The following is a 12,546-nucleotide window of genomic DNA, read 5'->3' as shown; positions in this document are numbered from 1 at the left end:
ACATTTTTTCAAAACATTTATTTTTAATTGTGGTTGGTCACAGTCTCATATTTTATTATTTTATTTCGACTTGTAAGAATTGACATGTCAATAATTGTGAAAATATTGTGAAATTTGTTGTGTCAGTATAACAATATATATATCAGCTTACAAAAATATTTAAAAGAAAAAAAAACCGAAAAAAAAAAAAAAAAAAAAAAAAAAAAAAAAACTTTAGGCACTGTAGCTACAATGCCGCTTGGTACTGTAGCTACAGTGCCACTGCTCACCAAATGTATATTACCAAAGCACTGTCAATAATTGTGAAAATATTATGAAATTTACTGTATCAGTATAACAATATATATATAAAAGGAAAAAAAAAAGTACAAACATAAGACTAAAAAAAAAAACCTATAGCAACTGTAGCTACAATGCCGCTTGGTATTGTAGCTATTGTTCAAAAAAAAAAAAGAAAAAAAAAAGATAAGATACGGTGGCTCAACAAAATGGCACTGTAGATGTACAGTGCAAAAACTCTGTACACGCATTCGCGCTTTACATCTCAATAATTGTGAAAATATTGTGAAATTTGTTGTGTCAGTATAATAATATATATAAAAGAAAAAAAAATACAAACGGAAGACCCAAAAAAAAAAAAAAAAAGACTCATGAAACCAAAGCATTGTTGCCGCTACAGTGCTTGCACAATGAAAAACACTAGGTGCACAGTGTCAAGGCACTGTAGCGGCATAGACGCTTTTTATATAAAGATGTTTAATTCAATAGACACCTCAATAATTGTAAAAATATTGTGAAATTTGTTATGTCAGTAAAATAATTTATATATAAAAGAAAAAAAAAAAAAAAAAAACTATAAACTATTGTAGCTACAGTGCCGCCTGGGACTGTAGCTACTGTTCGAAACTTAAAAAAAAAAAAAAAAAAACAAGAAGAAAGGCAAAGTGCCCCACCAAATTTTCACTGTAGATGAACAGTGGGATGAACAATGGAAATACACTGAATAAATAGTGCCGAAGCACTGTAGCGGCATAGCCGCTTTTATATAAGAAATTTGTTATGTCAATATAACATTATATATGCGGGTTCTTATAAATATTTAAAAGAAAAAAAAGTACAAATGAAAGACTGAAGAAAAAAAAAAAAAAAAAAAACTCTGTAGCTACCGTGCCACTTGAACAAACCAAAAGTACTGTAGTTTTTACACATTTACCTAACAAATATCACAACATTTTCACAAAACATTTATTTTCAGTTGTGGTTTATCACAATTTCATATTTTATTATTTTATTTTGACTTATAAGAAATTGACACCTCAATAATTATAAAAATATTGTGAAATTTATTGTGTCAGTAAAACAATATATATAAAAGAAAAAAAAAAGCACAAATGGAAGACCAAAAAAAAAAACTATAACTATTGTAGCTACAGTGCCTCCTGGGATTGTAGCTATTGTTCGAAACTTAAAAAAAAAAAAAAAAAAAAAAAAAAATGGCAAAGTGCGGTAGGATGAACAATGCAAATACATTGAATAAACAGTGCCAAAGCACTGTAGCGGCATAGCCGCTTTTATATATAAGACTAGCGTTGGTTGCACGTGCTGCCCAAATAGTGAGAAAATTAATATTAATTTTGTGTGTGAAATTGTGAATTTTGGTTCACCTAATTTGATTATATTAAAAAGAAGTTTAAGAATACAACAAAATATCACAATATTTTCACAATATCTTCATTTTTAGGATCTGAATAGATAATTTTTTATTTTATTTGAGAGAAATGATACATTCATAACATTTTTAGAACAAATTCTAAATGAAAAATTATTGGTTTTAAATTGATAACATTGTTATTGTTATTCTCAAAACATTTATTTTCAGTTGTGGTTGGTCACTGAAAACTTTAGGCATTGTAGTTACAGTGCCAGTTGAATAAACCAAAAGCACTGTAGCTTCAGTGCTATCCATTAATAATAGCTTACCTATAATTTGTTGTGAAATTAATGTTAAAATGTTGTGGATTTAACATTTTTTATTTGATATAAAAGAAACTGAGATTTCAACAATTGTGAAAATACTGTGATAACAATAAATATTATAACATTTTTTTAAAATATTTATTTTCAGTTGTGGTTGGCTACAGCCTCATATTTTATTATTTTATTTCGACTTGTAAGAAATTGATACGTCAATAATTGTGAAAATATTGTGAAATTTGTTGTGTCAGTATATCAATATAAATGTCAGCTTACATCAATATTTAAAAGAAAAAGAAAAAGAAAAAACACAAACCGATTACTAAAAAAAAAAGACTAATTAAACCAAAGCATTGTTGTAACTACAGTGTTGCACAGTGCGAAAACACTGGATGTACAGTGCCAAGACACTGTGCATGCATTCGCACTTTTATTATAAACATTTATTTTTAGTTGTGGTTGGTCTCAATCTCATATTTTATTATTTTATTTCGGTTTGTAAGAAATTGACACGTCAATAATTGTGAAAATATTGTAAAATTTGTTGTGTCAGTATAACAATATATATACTAGCTTACATAAATATTAAAAAAAAAAAAAAAAAAACACAAACAGATTACTTAAAAAAAAAAAGGTACTGTAGCTACTGTACTACTTGGTACTGTAGCTACAGTGCAAAAATACTGTACTAACAAGTGTCATAACATTTTCACAAAACATTTATTTTCAGTTATGGTTGGTCACAGTTTCATATTTTATTATTTTATTTTGACTTATAAAAAATTGACATCTCAATAATTGTGAAAATATTTTGAAATTTGTTGGCACTGTAGTTACTGTGCAAAACTTAAACAAAAGGTTAAAAAAAAAAAAAGAGTCACAAAACCAAAGCACTGTTGTAGCTACAGTGCTACACAGTGAAATACATTTTGTGCACATAAACAAAATACTGTAGCGGTATAGCCGCTTTTTATATATTAAGAGATATATATAAAAGAAACTGAAAATTTAACTTGGTCCTTAAGATAGCATTCAACGAACATTTTTGTTGTTTATTTTTACTTGTTAATAACAAATTGAAAGTAATGGTCAACGTACGAACAGGGGAAGCCTTATTTTGAACTCTGTAGGGATTAATCAAAATTCAAAGCCATCAAATGGGAAATTGAGAATACATTACTACACTGTGAAGCGAAGCTTGGAGGAGTCTTGAATTTCTTGATTGGAGCTAGAAATTTAACACATGTTTTTTTTTAATGGGAATTTAGCACATAGGTTGTTTTCTCATGTATAACAAAAATATTCACATCAAGTTAGTTTTTACATTATTTAAAGTTTTTTTTTCTTCAGCCAATCAATATGTAAAATGTGAATTGTCTTTAAATCATATTGACCATAATTAATATATGTTTTTTAAAATTTTAGATCAAGATTTAAAAAAAAAAAATAGAGATTACACATTTAGATTATATGGATAGTTTTAAGATTATGAAATATATAAAAATTTAATTAATTTTAAATAATTAAATTAAATAATAAAGCTGCTTTGTATATCTAAATATATACAAGTCAATAAAACAAAAATGTAGCAATAATAAAAACTAAAAAAAAAAAACACATTTTTCATATATGAGAAAATCAACTACGATTTAAATATTTTACGCTCTATTAATTTTACTATAAATTATATTTTAGAAAACATTTTTTGCATTTTCGAGTCCTTCTTTACTAGTAAAATGTGATTAAACTTGTAAAATGTTTTTTCATTGATTGAAAGCTTGTTAAAGATTATGACAATCGAAAATATTTCTATTGGGGATTGTTTCATTTAAGGCCCAAACAGTCTTGGGCCGCTGGGACTGTATGTGAAATAAAGCCCAACACAAGCCCTAACAAGAAGGTCTAAATCAAAACCTTGAACTACGGATCAAATGACACATTGCCCTCTGTTCGAGGACATGGCTTCATCTGAGATGACCTTTGAGGATAAGTTTCTACTGTGCAATACAAGATGAAGCATTGCCCGAGGTGTTGAAGATAGCATCTGGGACATGCAAAATTATTTGAAGAAACCTTTTGAAGCTTCTTGGTGGTTCTATAATCACGTTTTGAAGCTCACCTGTTTGGCATAGTTGCATTTATTATTGAATGACTGGTCTGAACAGTGTAAAGAGCCCTAAAAGTCTCCGTGCATCATGAAAAATAAGGAAAGAAGAGCCTGATGGGACATCAAGTTGCCTAGTTGTACAAGGGCAACACATGCTATAGAAGAAGGCATGGCAAATATAAGGAGGGATAAGGGCAAAAAGAAGGGGACCTTCTTTTGAAAAAAGAGAGAAAAAGAAAGAAATAGAGAGAGAATAGGTGGATAAGCATGGTTTTAGAGCTTGTTTTTGAGAGAGACTTGTAATCTTTGTAAAGAAATATAAAAGATAGCCTTTTTACGTCGTTTTTTAAGTAAACTTCAGTTCTTGTTCAAATCTCTTCTTGTGGATTGTTTTAAACCTACACTCTAAATTAATTGTGACCTTAACCATTTTACGAGCTGAGTTTTACCTGCACAATTTCCATTAATTATTGTAATTATAAATAATAATAAAAAGGAAAGAAAAGGAATGAAGTTGCAAAAAAGAGTATAAGAGCTAATACAAATAATGAGCGAAAATTGAAGGTATGCTTTAATAATATGAGAATTATTATATTTATTCATATTGAAGATCTTACGATACAATACATGATACTCTAGATATGATTCATACCTATTTTTCAAAAAAAAAAAAAAAAAAAATTCATACCAAGTTACCTATTATGTCAATTTCATTAATGAAATATTGGTGGTTTCAATTTCCTTCTTAGCTCTATGATAATAGTTATATATATATATATATATATATAAATATATATATATATATTATTTGGGTGCCTCTTTATTAAACTTTGAGTTTTTTTTTTTTTTTGGAAGAATTGAGAAGAAAGAATATCATATATTACCTACTTATTTTGGTTGATCTGTCCTTTTCTTTCGGGATGATCCACAAGGGATAACAAATTTTCCAATAAGGTGCCCTTTGTTTGCAACGAATTCAGTTTGGCCCTTTCTAATGACAATCGCACTTGTTTTTTGTTTTTTCTCGTACTATGCACAATCATAATCTTCAGCAATTCATCCAGGAAAAATAAATCTTCAACAATGCAGACTTCAGTGAATCATCATATCCAAAAATAATAATTTTATATGAGTTTGAATCTGGTAAGAATGGGGTAAAATTCATGTTTTACATTATCCAATAAAAAATTGTCACATTAATTTTTTTTACTTAAAACTTAATACATCTTACCACACTTAATAACATCTCAATAAATTTCCAATTTGGTTGGATTTTCAATTTGGTATTAGAATTTATTGGATGTGGTTGTGCATATTCTTTAATATGTAATAAGATGATGTGCAATGTTGGAATCAAAATGTGTAAAATTTGAATTTTACACCACATCTTTTATAGAATTTAAACTCATTATAATAATAGTATCGATAGGGACATATTACTTTTCCTTTTAATTGCCCTTGAAATTGTTGACATGAAATTAGAGTAATATCACTTTTTATTGCTGTTTATTCATTGACACAATTTTTATTATATAACAGTCAATAATTGTGAAAAGAAGTTGCTCATAAAGTTATTGAAATATTCCATTAAAAAATTATTGAAAAGAAAGACTAATACTAGGGACAAAAATATTTTAATAACTGTTAATTTTTTTCATAACTATTTATATATCTTATTGTGATGGAAGATATATCATTTTCATGGAAGATTATCTTTAATTATATACATCACTTATTCTCAAAAAAAAAAAAAAATTTATACATCACTTCCATTATATCACATATGGCCGCCGCCTATCATGGAGAGTGAACTTGAAATTCTTGATTGGTGTCTCTTTGACTTGGAATAAACAAAAGGACTTGACTTCAAAAATGAACAAAAAAGAGAAGATATAGGTGTAAAATAAATGGTGATTTGCAAAATATATATAAACATGTAAGGAACTTTGAAAATGACTGGAATATCCATGCACCGTGTGATTTGGGATTGGTTGGACTTTTCTCCCAAGTCCCAAGTAATGAGAAGAAGGAAGCCCTTGGTTTGGTTTCACACTTTGACTCTCTAATCCCACGTGGGTATTTGGCAATTTATTTAGCAATGTACTACTACTTGATAGCATTGCTATTTTGCTAATTGCTAATTGCTAATTGCTAGACACGGAAACTACGTTTCTTTTAGAAATACTAGTTGGCGGCTAATCGTATTAATTGAGAATTCAATTACAATTGAATTTCAAAGTCCATTGGAAACGTCTGTAATTTGTCATTTCAGGTCTCGCAGTAACATACGGCACCGAGCGGTTTTGATTTTTATTTAAGCATTCATTGCCTTTTCCATTTCTCTTTTATTATTTATTTTTATATATATGGTGAACTTATAATAATTGGCTATATGTATGAATAATAATATTAAAAAGAAAAGTCCTTTTTTGACATAAATAGTTTTGGAACCTGTTAAAAAGGTAGACTAAACGGGCATGATCAACTTAAAACTGCTTTAGAAAGAAAGGTGAAACCTGACGAGTCTCCCTAACCCCATAAGTCTAGAAAGCCATCATCAACATTCAACAGCGTGTGGATGGCTACGGGCACAATCATATCTCTCTAAGCCATCTCTCTCTCTCTCTCTCTCTCTCTCTCTCTGAATCTATCAACAACATATCCCTTCTTTTGATACAGGTTTCAGAATTTCTTGATTTATTCAGTTGTATTATAATCACTGCATCCTCTTTTTCTTGTTATATTTTTGATTGAGATATACTTATCAAATATCATTACTACTATTGTTTGAATGATATATAGCATCCTATTTTGTTGTAATTGAATTTTTAGACTGGAGATTGGTATCTCTTGTCCTCAAAGAAAAGAACCTTTTGCATCAACTTAGGAACTGTTCATCTTTCTATTGAGCAGTACTAGAGCTCTCTTGTAAAGGAAAAAAAAAAGTTGTTTGTTTTAAATTACCACACAAATTACTAGTAGTTCTTCTAAAATGAAGGCTCCAAAAGAAAACTCAATAATCGCAGTTTCCAAGCTTTTCAATAATGCCCAGTTACAGCTACAAAAAATTCTTTTTTATTTCCTCCTCTTTGCTTTTGGTTTGACCTTTGGTGTCATACTTAGTTTCTACCTCAAAAACTTCTCCTTTAATCTACAATTCGCCAAATTCTCGTTTTCCGCTAATTCAACATCATCGCAATTTCTAGTGCCCAATTTGAAAGCTGAAGTTGGTCACATAGGATTGACAGAGTACCTAAAACTGCCTAAAGTCATGCATGACATGGATGATGAAGAATTGCTATGGAGAGCTTCAATGGCTCCTCAGATTCGTAAGTATCCATTTAATCGAGTTCCCAAGGTTGCTTTCTTATTCTTGGCAAAGGGTCCTGTTATAATGGCTCCTCTGTGGGAGAAATTCTTTAAGGGGCATGAAGGCTTGTACTCAATTTATGTGCATTCAAGTCCATCTTATAATGAATCAGTGGCAGAAAGTCCAGTGTTTCGTGGCCGAAGAATTCCTAGTCAGGTCAGTTTCTTTACCATTTTTTTTTTTTTAAATTTTATAAATTTTCTCTGAGCAGGTTATTTCTTACTTAATTTTTTCTTTTCTGTTTTTTTGATGAACTAATTGAGTTTTCATTATCCACCTTAAATTGATAATACGCATTAGTATAAAGTCTAAAAAATTTACATATTGCCAGTTTGGTCCAGCTTGTCTTTCAGTTGTCGTCTGAAAAAATTATACTAAAAAACCAAGTTTAAAAAAGTTATACTTTGAAAAAAGACGCTCAAAGTGCATTTTAAGCTAACGATGAAAAGTGAAAACAATATAGGATAGCAGTCTTTGTTCTCCATCTCATTATTTAATAGCACAGAATTATCTAATTTTGGTTTACAAAAAAATCATGTCGGCAATAGATTGTTATCATAATTTTTTTAGAATATGTGATTTGAATAATGGAATATCCGTAGTTTTGTTTGGTATAATTTATTTTCATTGGGTTATTTTAGTTTAAAAATAAGTTTGAATAAAAGTATAATTGTGGCTACGAAAATGTACCAAAATTCTAGTAAGTTAAATGCTTGTCCAATTAATGTAGAGAGTTTAATAGGTATTTCTTCACTAGATATACTTCCTCATTAAACAATATAAACACAGATATATATCTGCCTAGAAATCCTTGCCAATTGAAACCTAAGGTAAATGGCAATGTCAACAAAAACTATATTGTCTCGTAAGATAATCACCTAATTTTTAGGCTCTATAAACAGAAAAATTATCTTATGAGATTTATTCCTCAAAATACGTAAATCTGAGAAGCGTTTGAGACATACCAAAAATGGGAGAGTTGCTCCTAAAAAGTAGAAATTGCAATAAAAGAAAGAAATGAAAGCAAAAGAGAACCAAAGGAGGGTAAAAGAGTAAATTTTTCGGTTTCATTTATAGAAATTGGACAGAACGAGAGAAATAAAGTCGAAGATTTTATTGGTCAACTTTGAAGAGCAAGTTTGGTTATTCAATTCAATTAACATCCCAAGGAAGACGCTCTCTCTGGTCTCTGACTCTCTGGTCTCATTTCTTCGAAGCCCCCCTCCCAACACTCCCAGGCCTAATTTTCCATTCTTATATATTTATTATTATTATTCTTGAATAAATCTTCTTACATTCATCTATGGTTAGTATACCACCTTAAGTACAAGTAGAACCCACTGCTTATGCATAATTGAAAACAAAGACCCAGGTTTACCAAAAAAATAAATAAAAGGAAAAAAGACCACGTATCCGTAACTCAGCCACCAATTAAAGTAGACTAGAGGCCCCAAAGGCCCAAACCAAGGTGTGCCTTATCAGTAAGTAAATTATAACAGCCGTGGCAGAGCCAAGAATCTTGAGTTGGGGAGAGACCGAACTATATATTTTGTCAAAATAAACTCAAATAAAAAATAGACACTTCCCTAAAAAATTCACATAATATATGTGTATGTGTGTATAAATATAAAATATATAAATTGTTTGCAAAACTTTATCCATATTTAACAAATCAATATCATAATGTTATAATTGAAGTATCATATGAGCTTTTTTATTTCTTGATAAAATCTTGAGAATAGGAAATTTCAACCAAATTGCATATATTATCAATGTTGAATGATTTGAACATATTAATTGGAATTGAAATTGAGCTAAAAATTAGGGACTCCACACTTCTACTATTTACTTACAAAATTTACTATCTAACTATTTCATTCTATTGCAATTGTATATCAACTCTAAACTCTCTCTTTTTTAGGAAAAATTACTAAATTATTTGATCAATGCTTTCTTTTGAGGGGTCAACTCCTATGTTTTTTCATATAACCTTTAAATATTTATAAAAAATACATAAATTGTAAAAAAAAAATTAAAAATTTTGGAGGGGCCTAGGCCCCCACAAGGATACATGTGGCTCCGCCACATTAACAGCTTTTATGGTTATGCTTGTGGATTCCCATTTTTGGCATGTATAAGACCATGCATGTGTTCGAAAACTCCAAAAATAGTTTCAGTTTCATTGCAAAGATTTTGTTTTGTACTTACTACTCACTCATTCTGTGAGACGTGACCAAACTGGAATGCGACATAAAAAAAAAGGTACTGAAATGGTGACATACAAAAAGTAAGAGATGAGAAAAAATTGAAGATTAATTATAGGAATATATTATCACATAATCATTTTTATTTAGCTTCATTTTAGAAACAAAATTAGATAAAGAGCAATACTAAGGATACATTTTGTTTTTTTAACAAGTTGTGACATGTTTCCTAGATTACTCTTGATTGATCTTCATACCAAATTGATGCAGGAAGTTGGATGGGGTCAGGTGAACATGATTGAGGCTGAGCGCCGCTTACTAGCAAATGCACTCCTTGATTTCTCAAACCAACGTTTTGTACTTCTCTCAGAGGCATGCATTCCTCTCTTCAACTTCTCCATGGTTTACTCTTACCTCATAAACTCCTCCCAAAATTTTGTAATGGCCTATGATGAGATTAGCCCCGTTGGACGTGGACGATATAATCCCCACATGTACCCAAAAATCACAGTTAGGCAATGGAGAAAAGGGTCCCAATGGTTCGAAATGGATCGAGACCTCGCCATTGAAGTCGTGTCTGATCGAGAATATTTCCCAGTTTTTCAGAAGCATTGCCATGGTGGATGTTATGCTGATGAACATTATTTACCGACATTTGTGAGTATAAGGTTTTGGGAGAACAATTCAAATAGGAGTTTGACTTGGGTTGATTGGTCAAGGCGTGGACCACACCCAGCTGAGTATCAAAGAACACAAGTGACCCCTGCGTTTTTGAAGGCATTGAGGAGTGGAAGTTTGTGTGAGTATAATGGAAGTATAACAAATATTTGCTTCTTGTTTGCGAGGAAGTTTCCACATGCTACTTTGGAAAGGCTGTTGAAGTTTGCACCAAAGGTCATGCACTTCAACAGCTAGCTAGGTTTAGATATATCAATACCATTTGTTATTCATTCAATTGTATTAATTCTATAGTACAAAATCTTTTTTTTTTCTTTTTTCTTTTTTCTTTTTATAAAGAAAACTATGGTACAAAATCTAATTTCCCTCAACCAAAATTAAGTGATGGCTTATAGTCTTTTAATAATTTATTGGTGTCTCTAAGCCCTCTTATCTTCATGGGCCTATATTTTGTGGTAATAGCATAATAATAAAAATTGAAAAAAAGGAACAAATTTAAACAAGGCGAAGATCATGTTTTCAGAAGAAAGAATGTCACACTCTTCTGCTTCTCACCCCAAAAAAAAAAATAATAATAATAATAAAAAAATAAAATAAAAATAAACCAGAATGTCACTCTTCTCCAAATCCAAAATATCTAGCTAGCAGCTTCCATGTCTTCAACATTGATAGATTCTTTTCCACACTCATTGCCTCCATAACAGAGAGCATAATCCTTAAGGATTAATACACCGGTGAGACAGAAAGAGATACAAAATCAACAAATTGAGGGCCCTAATAATGACAAAAGCTCCCAATTTTTTTATCAATGTAGATAATTATGTACTATTAGATGTATTAATTAAGCCCCAAATATTCACCAATAAATCAAAAGTTTTTATTTTTTATTTTTTATTTTTTTATTAATTTTATCAAAGAAAAGCTGGTTCAAGAAAAATCTTTTCATTGGATGTGGCAATGACTATTCATTTTTCTCACTTTTAGAGTGTATATACTCAAAGTTTATTTAGAGATATCAAATATATAATTTTATTAAAATTTCCAATCATAATTTTTTAGTATTTGGTTGCACACTCAATAAATATTGTTTATTTTAATTGTATAGTGATTGAGTAATACAATGGATTTTTTTTATATAGTGGGAACAATCTACACTCACCTTCCGAGTTTTCTGATTCCAAAGAGGAAGCAACACTGGGAGCAGACCACACACTGGCTTGACCTAAAAGGAGAAAGGAAAGAAGAAACTCAAAAAAAAAAAAAAGAGGGGAACAAAGAGAAATAGAGATGAAACACTATTTTAAAGGGAAATACGGCTCACCTGTTTGTTTGGATAAAGGTGTGCCTCCCAAACTCTCTTTACCTGACAATGTTTGAGGAAACACGGTTCTGATGGGACTGGGAGTGCGCTCAAACTGAGGACTGTGAGATGCAGGGATCTTGGAAGCTTCGGGATCTTGAGAAGTTTGGGCACTCTGCATCGGTTGCCCGGTCTCCTTAGCTAGACCACCACTAGGGGGCTCCTCCTCCATAACAGGAAATGCAATAGAAAGGGCTGTAACAGTTTTTTCTTCCAGAACTTTGCCGGTCATAGGAGAGGACACCTCCACCTAAAGAGAAAAGAAAGGAATAAGCAAACAGTAATAAGTGAAGACAACGGGGTAATACAGACAACATAGTACTAGAGCAAACGGAGAAGCATGAACAAGGGAAATCCATACCACATCATCACCAGACGATTGACTTTTGCCCTTCTTGAAGTCCGACTTGCGTTTGGACTACAAAGGAAACAATCACTTGTTAGCTAAAAAAGAGGTAGTAACTGCAAAAATATGAACAAATGAAAAAGAGAGAAGAAGGAAAGAGGTCCTACCCTTCTCTCTCTCTCTACAGATTCTTTGGAGGTCTTTTACTTACTACGAGTACACCCAGAGGGTCCTAAGGGGGGCTGGGATACAAAATCAGAGGATCCTAAAGGACCATGGACTGAAGAAGTCACAGGAACCTGGGAAAAAGAAGACTCTACCTTGGTCTTCTTCCGGGTCCTTGAAGCCAAAGGTTGCCCGACTTCCTTGTCTTCCTGGGATACCAAATGTGTCTGGGATTTCCCAGTTTTTCTCCTTTTCGCCTCAGGACCAGTCTTCACACCTTCTGTACTTTCCTCAACATCAACTGTTTTCTTCTTTTTCGGCCTGACATCCTTGCCTTTACCT

At 31.1% G+C, this 12,546-nt stretch overlaps 1 protein-coding gene across 1 annotated transcript; it reads left to right on the top strand.

Annotated features, from left to right (window-relative positions):
* The first annotated feature begins 6,566 nt into the window (after positions 1 to 6,566).
* LOC115954993 (glycosyltransferase BC10-like) lies at positions 6,567 to 10,629 on the top strand. The gene is made up of 2 exons (XM_031073039.1): positions 6,567 to 7,607; positions 9,926 to 10,629. Exons 1-2 carry the CDS (start codon positions 7,074 to 7,076, stop codon positions 10,568 to 10,570), a joined length of 1,179 nt encoding a protein of 392 aa, XP_030928899.1. The 5' UTR covers positions 6,567 to 7,073; the 3' UTR covers positions 10,571 to 10,629.
* The last annotated feature ends 1,917 nt before the right edge of the window (positions 10,630 to 12,546 follow it).

This window comes from Quercus lobata, chromosome 1 (genome assembly GCF_001633185.2).
Source record: "Quercus lobata isolate SW786 chromosome 1, ValleyOak3.0 Primary Assembly, whole genome shotgun sequence".
Lineage (NCBI taxonomy): Eukaryota > Viridiplantae > Streptophyta > Magnoliopsida > Fagales > Fagaceae > Quercus > Quercus lobata.
This window is presented reverse-complemented; position numbering and strand designations above follow the sequence as displayed.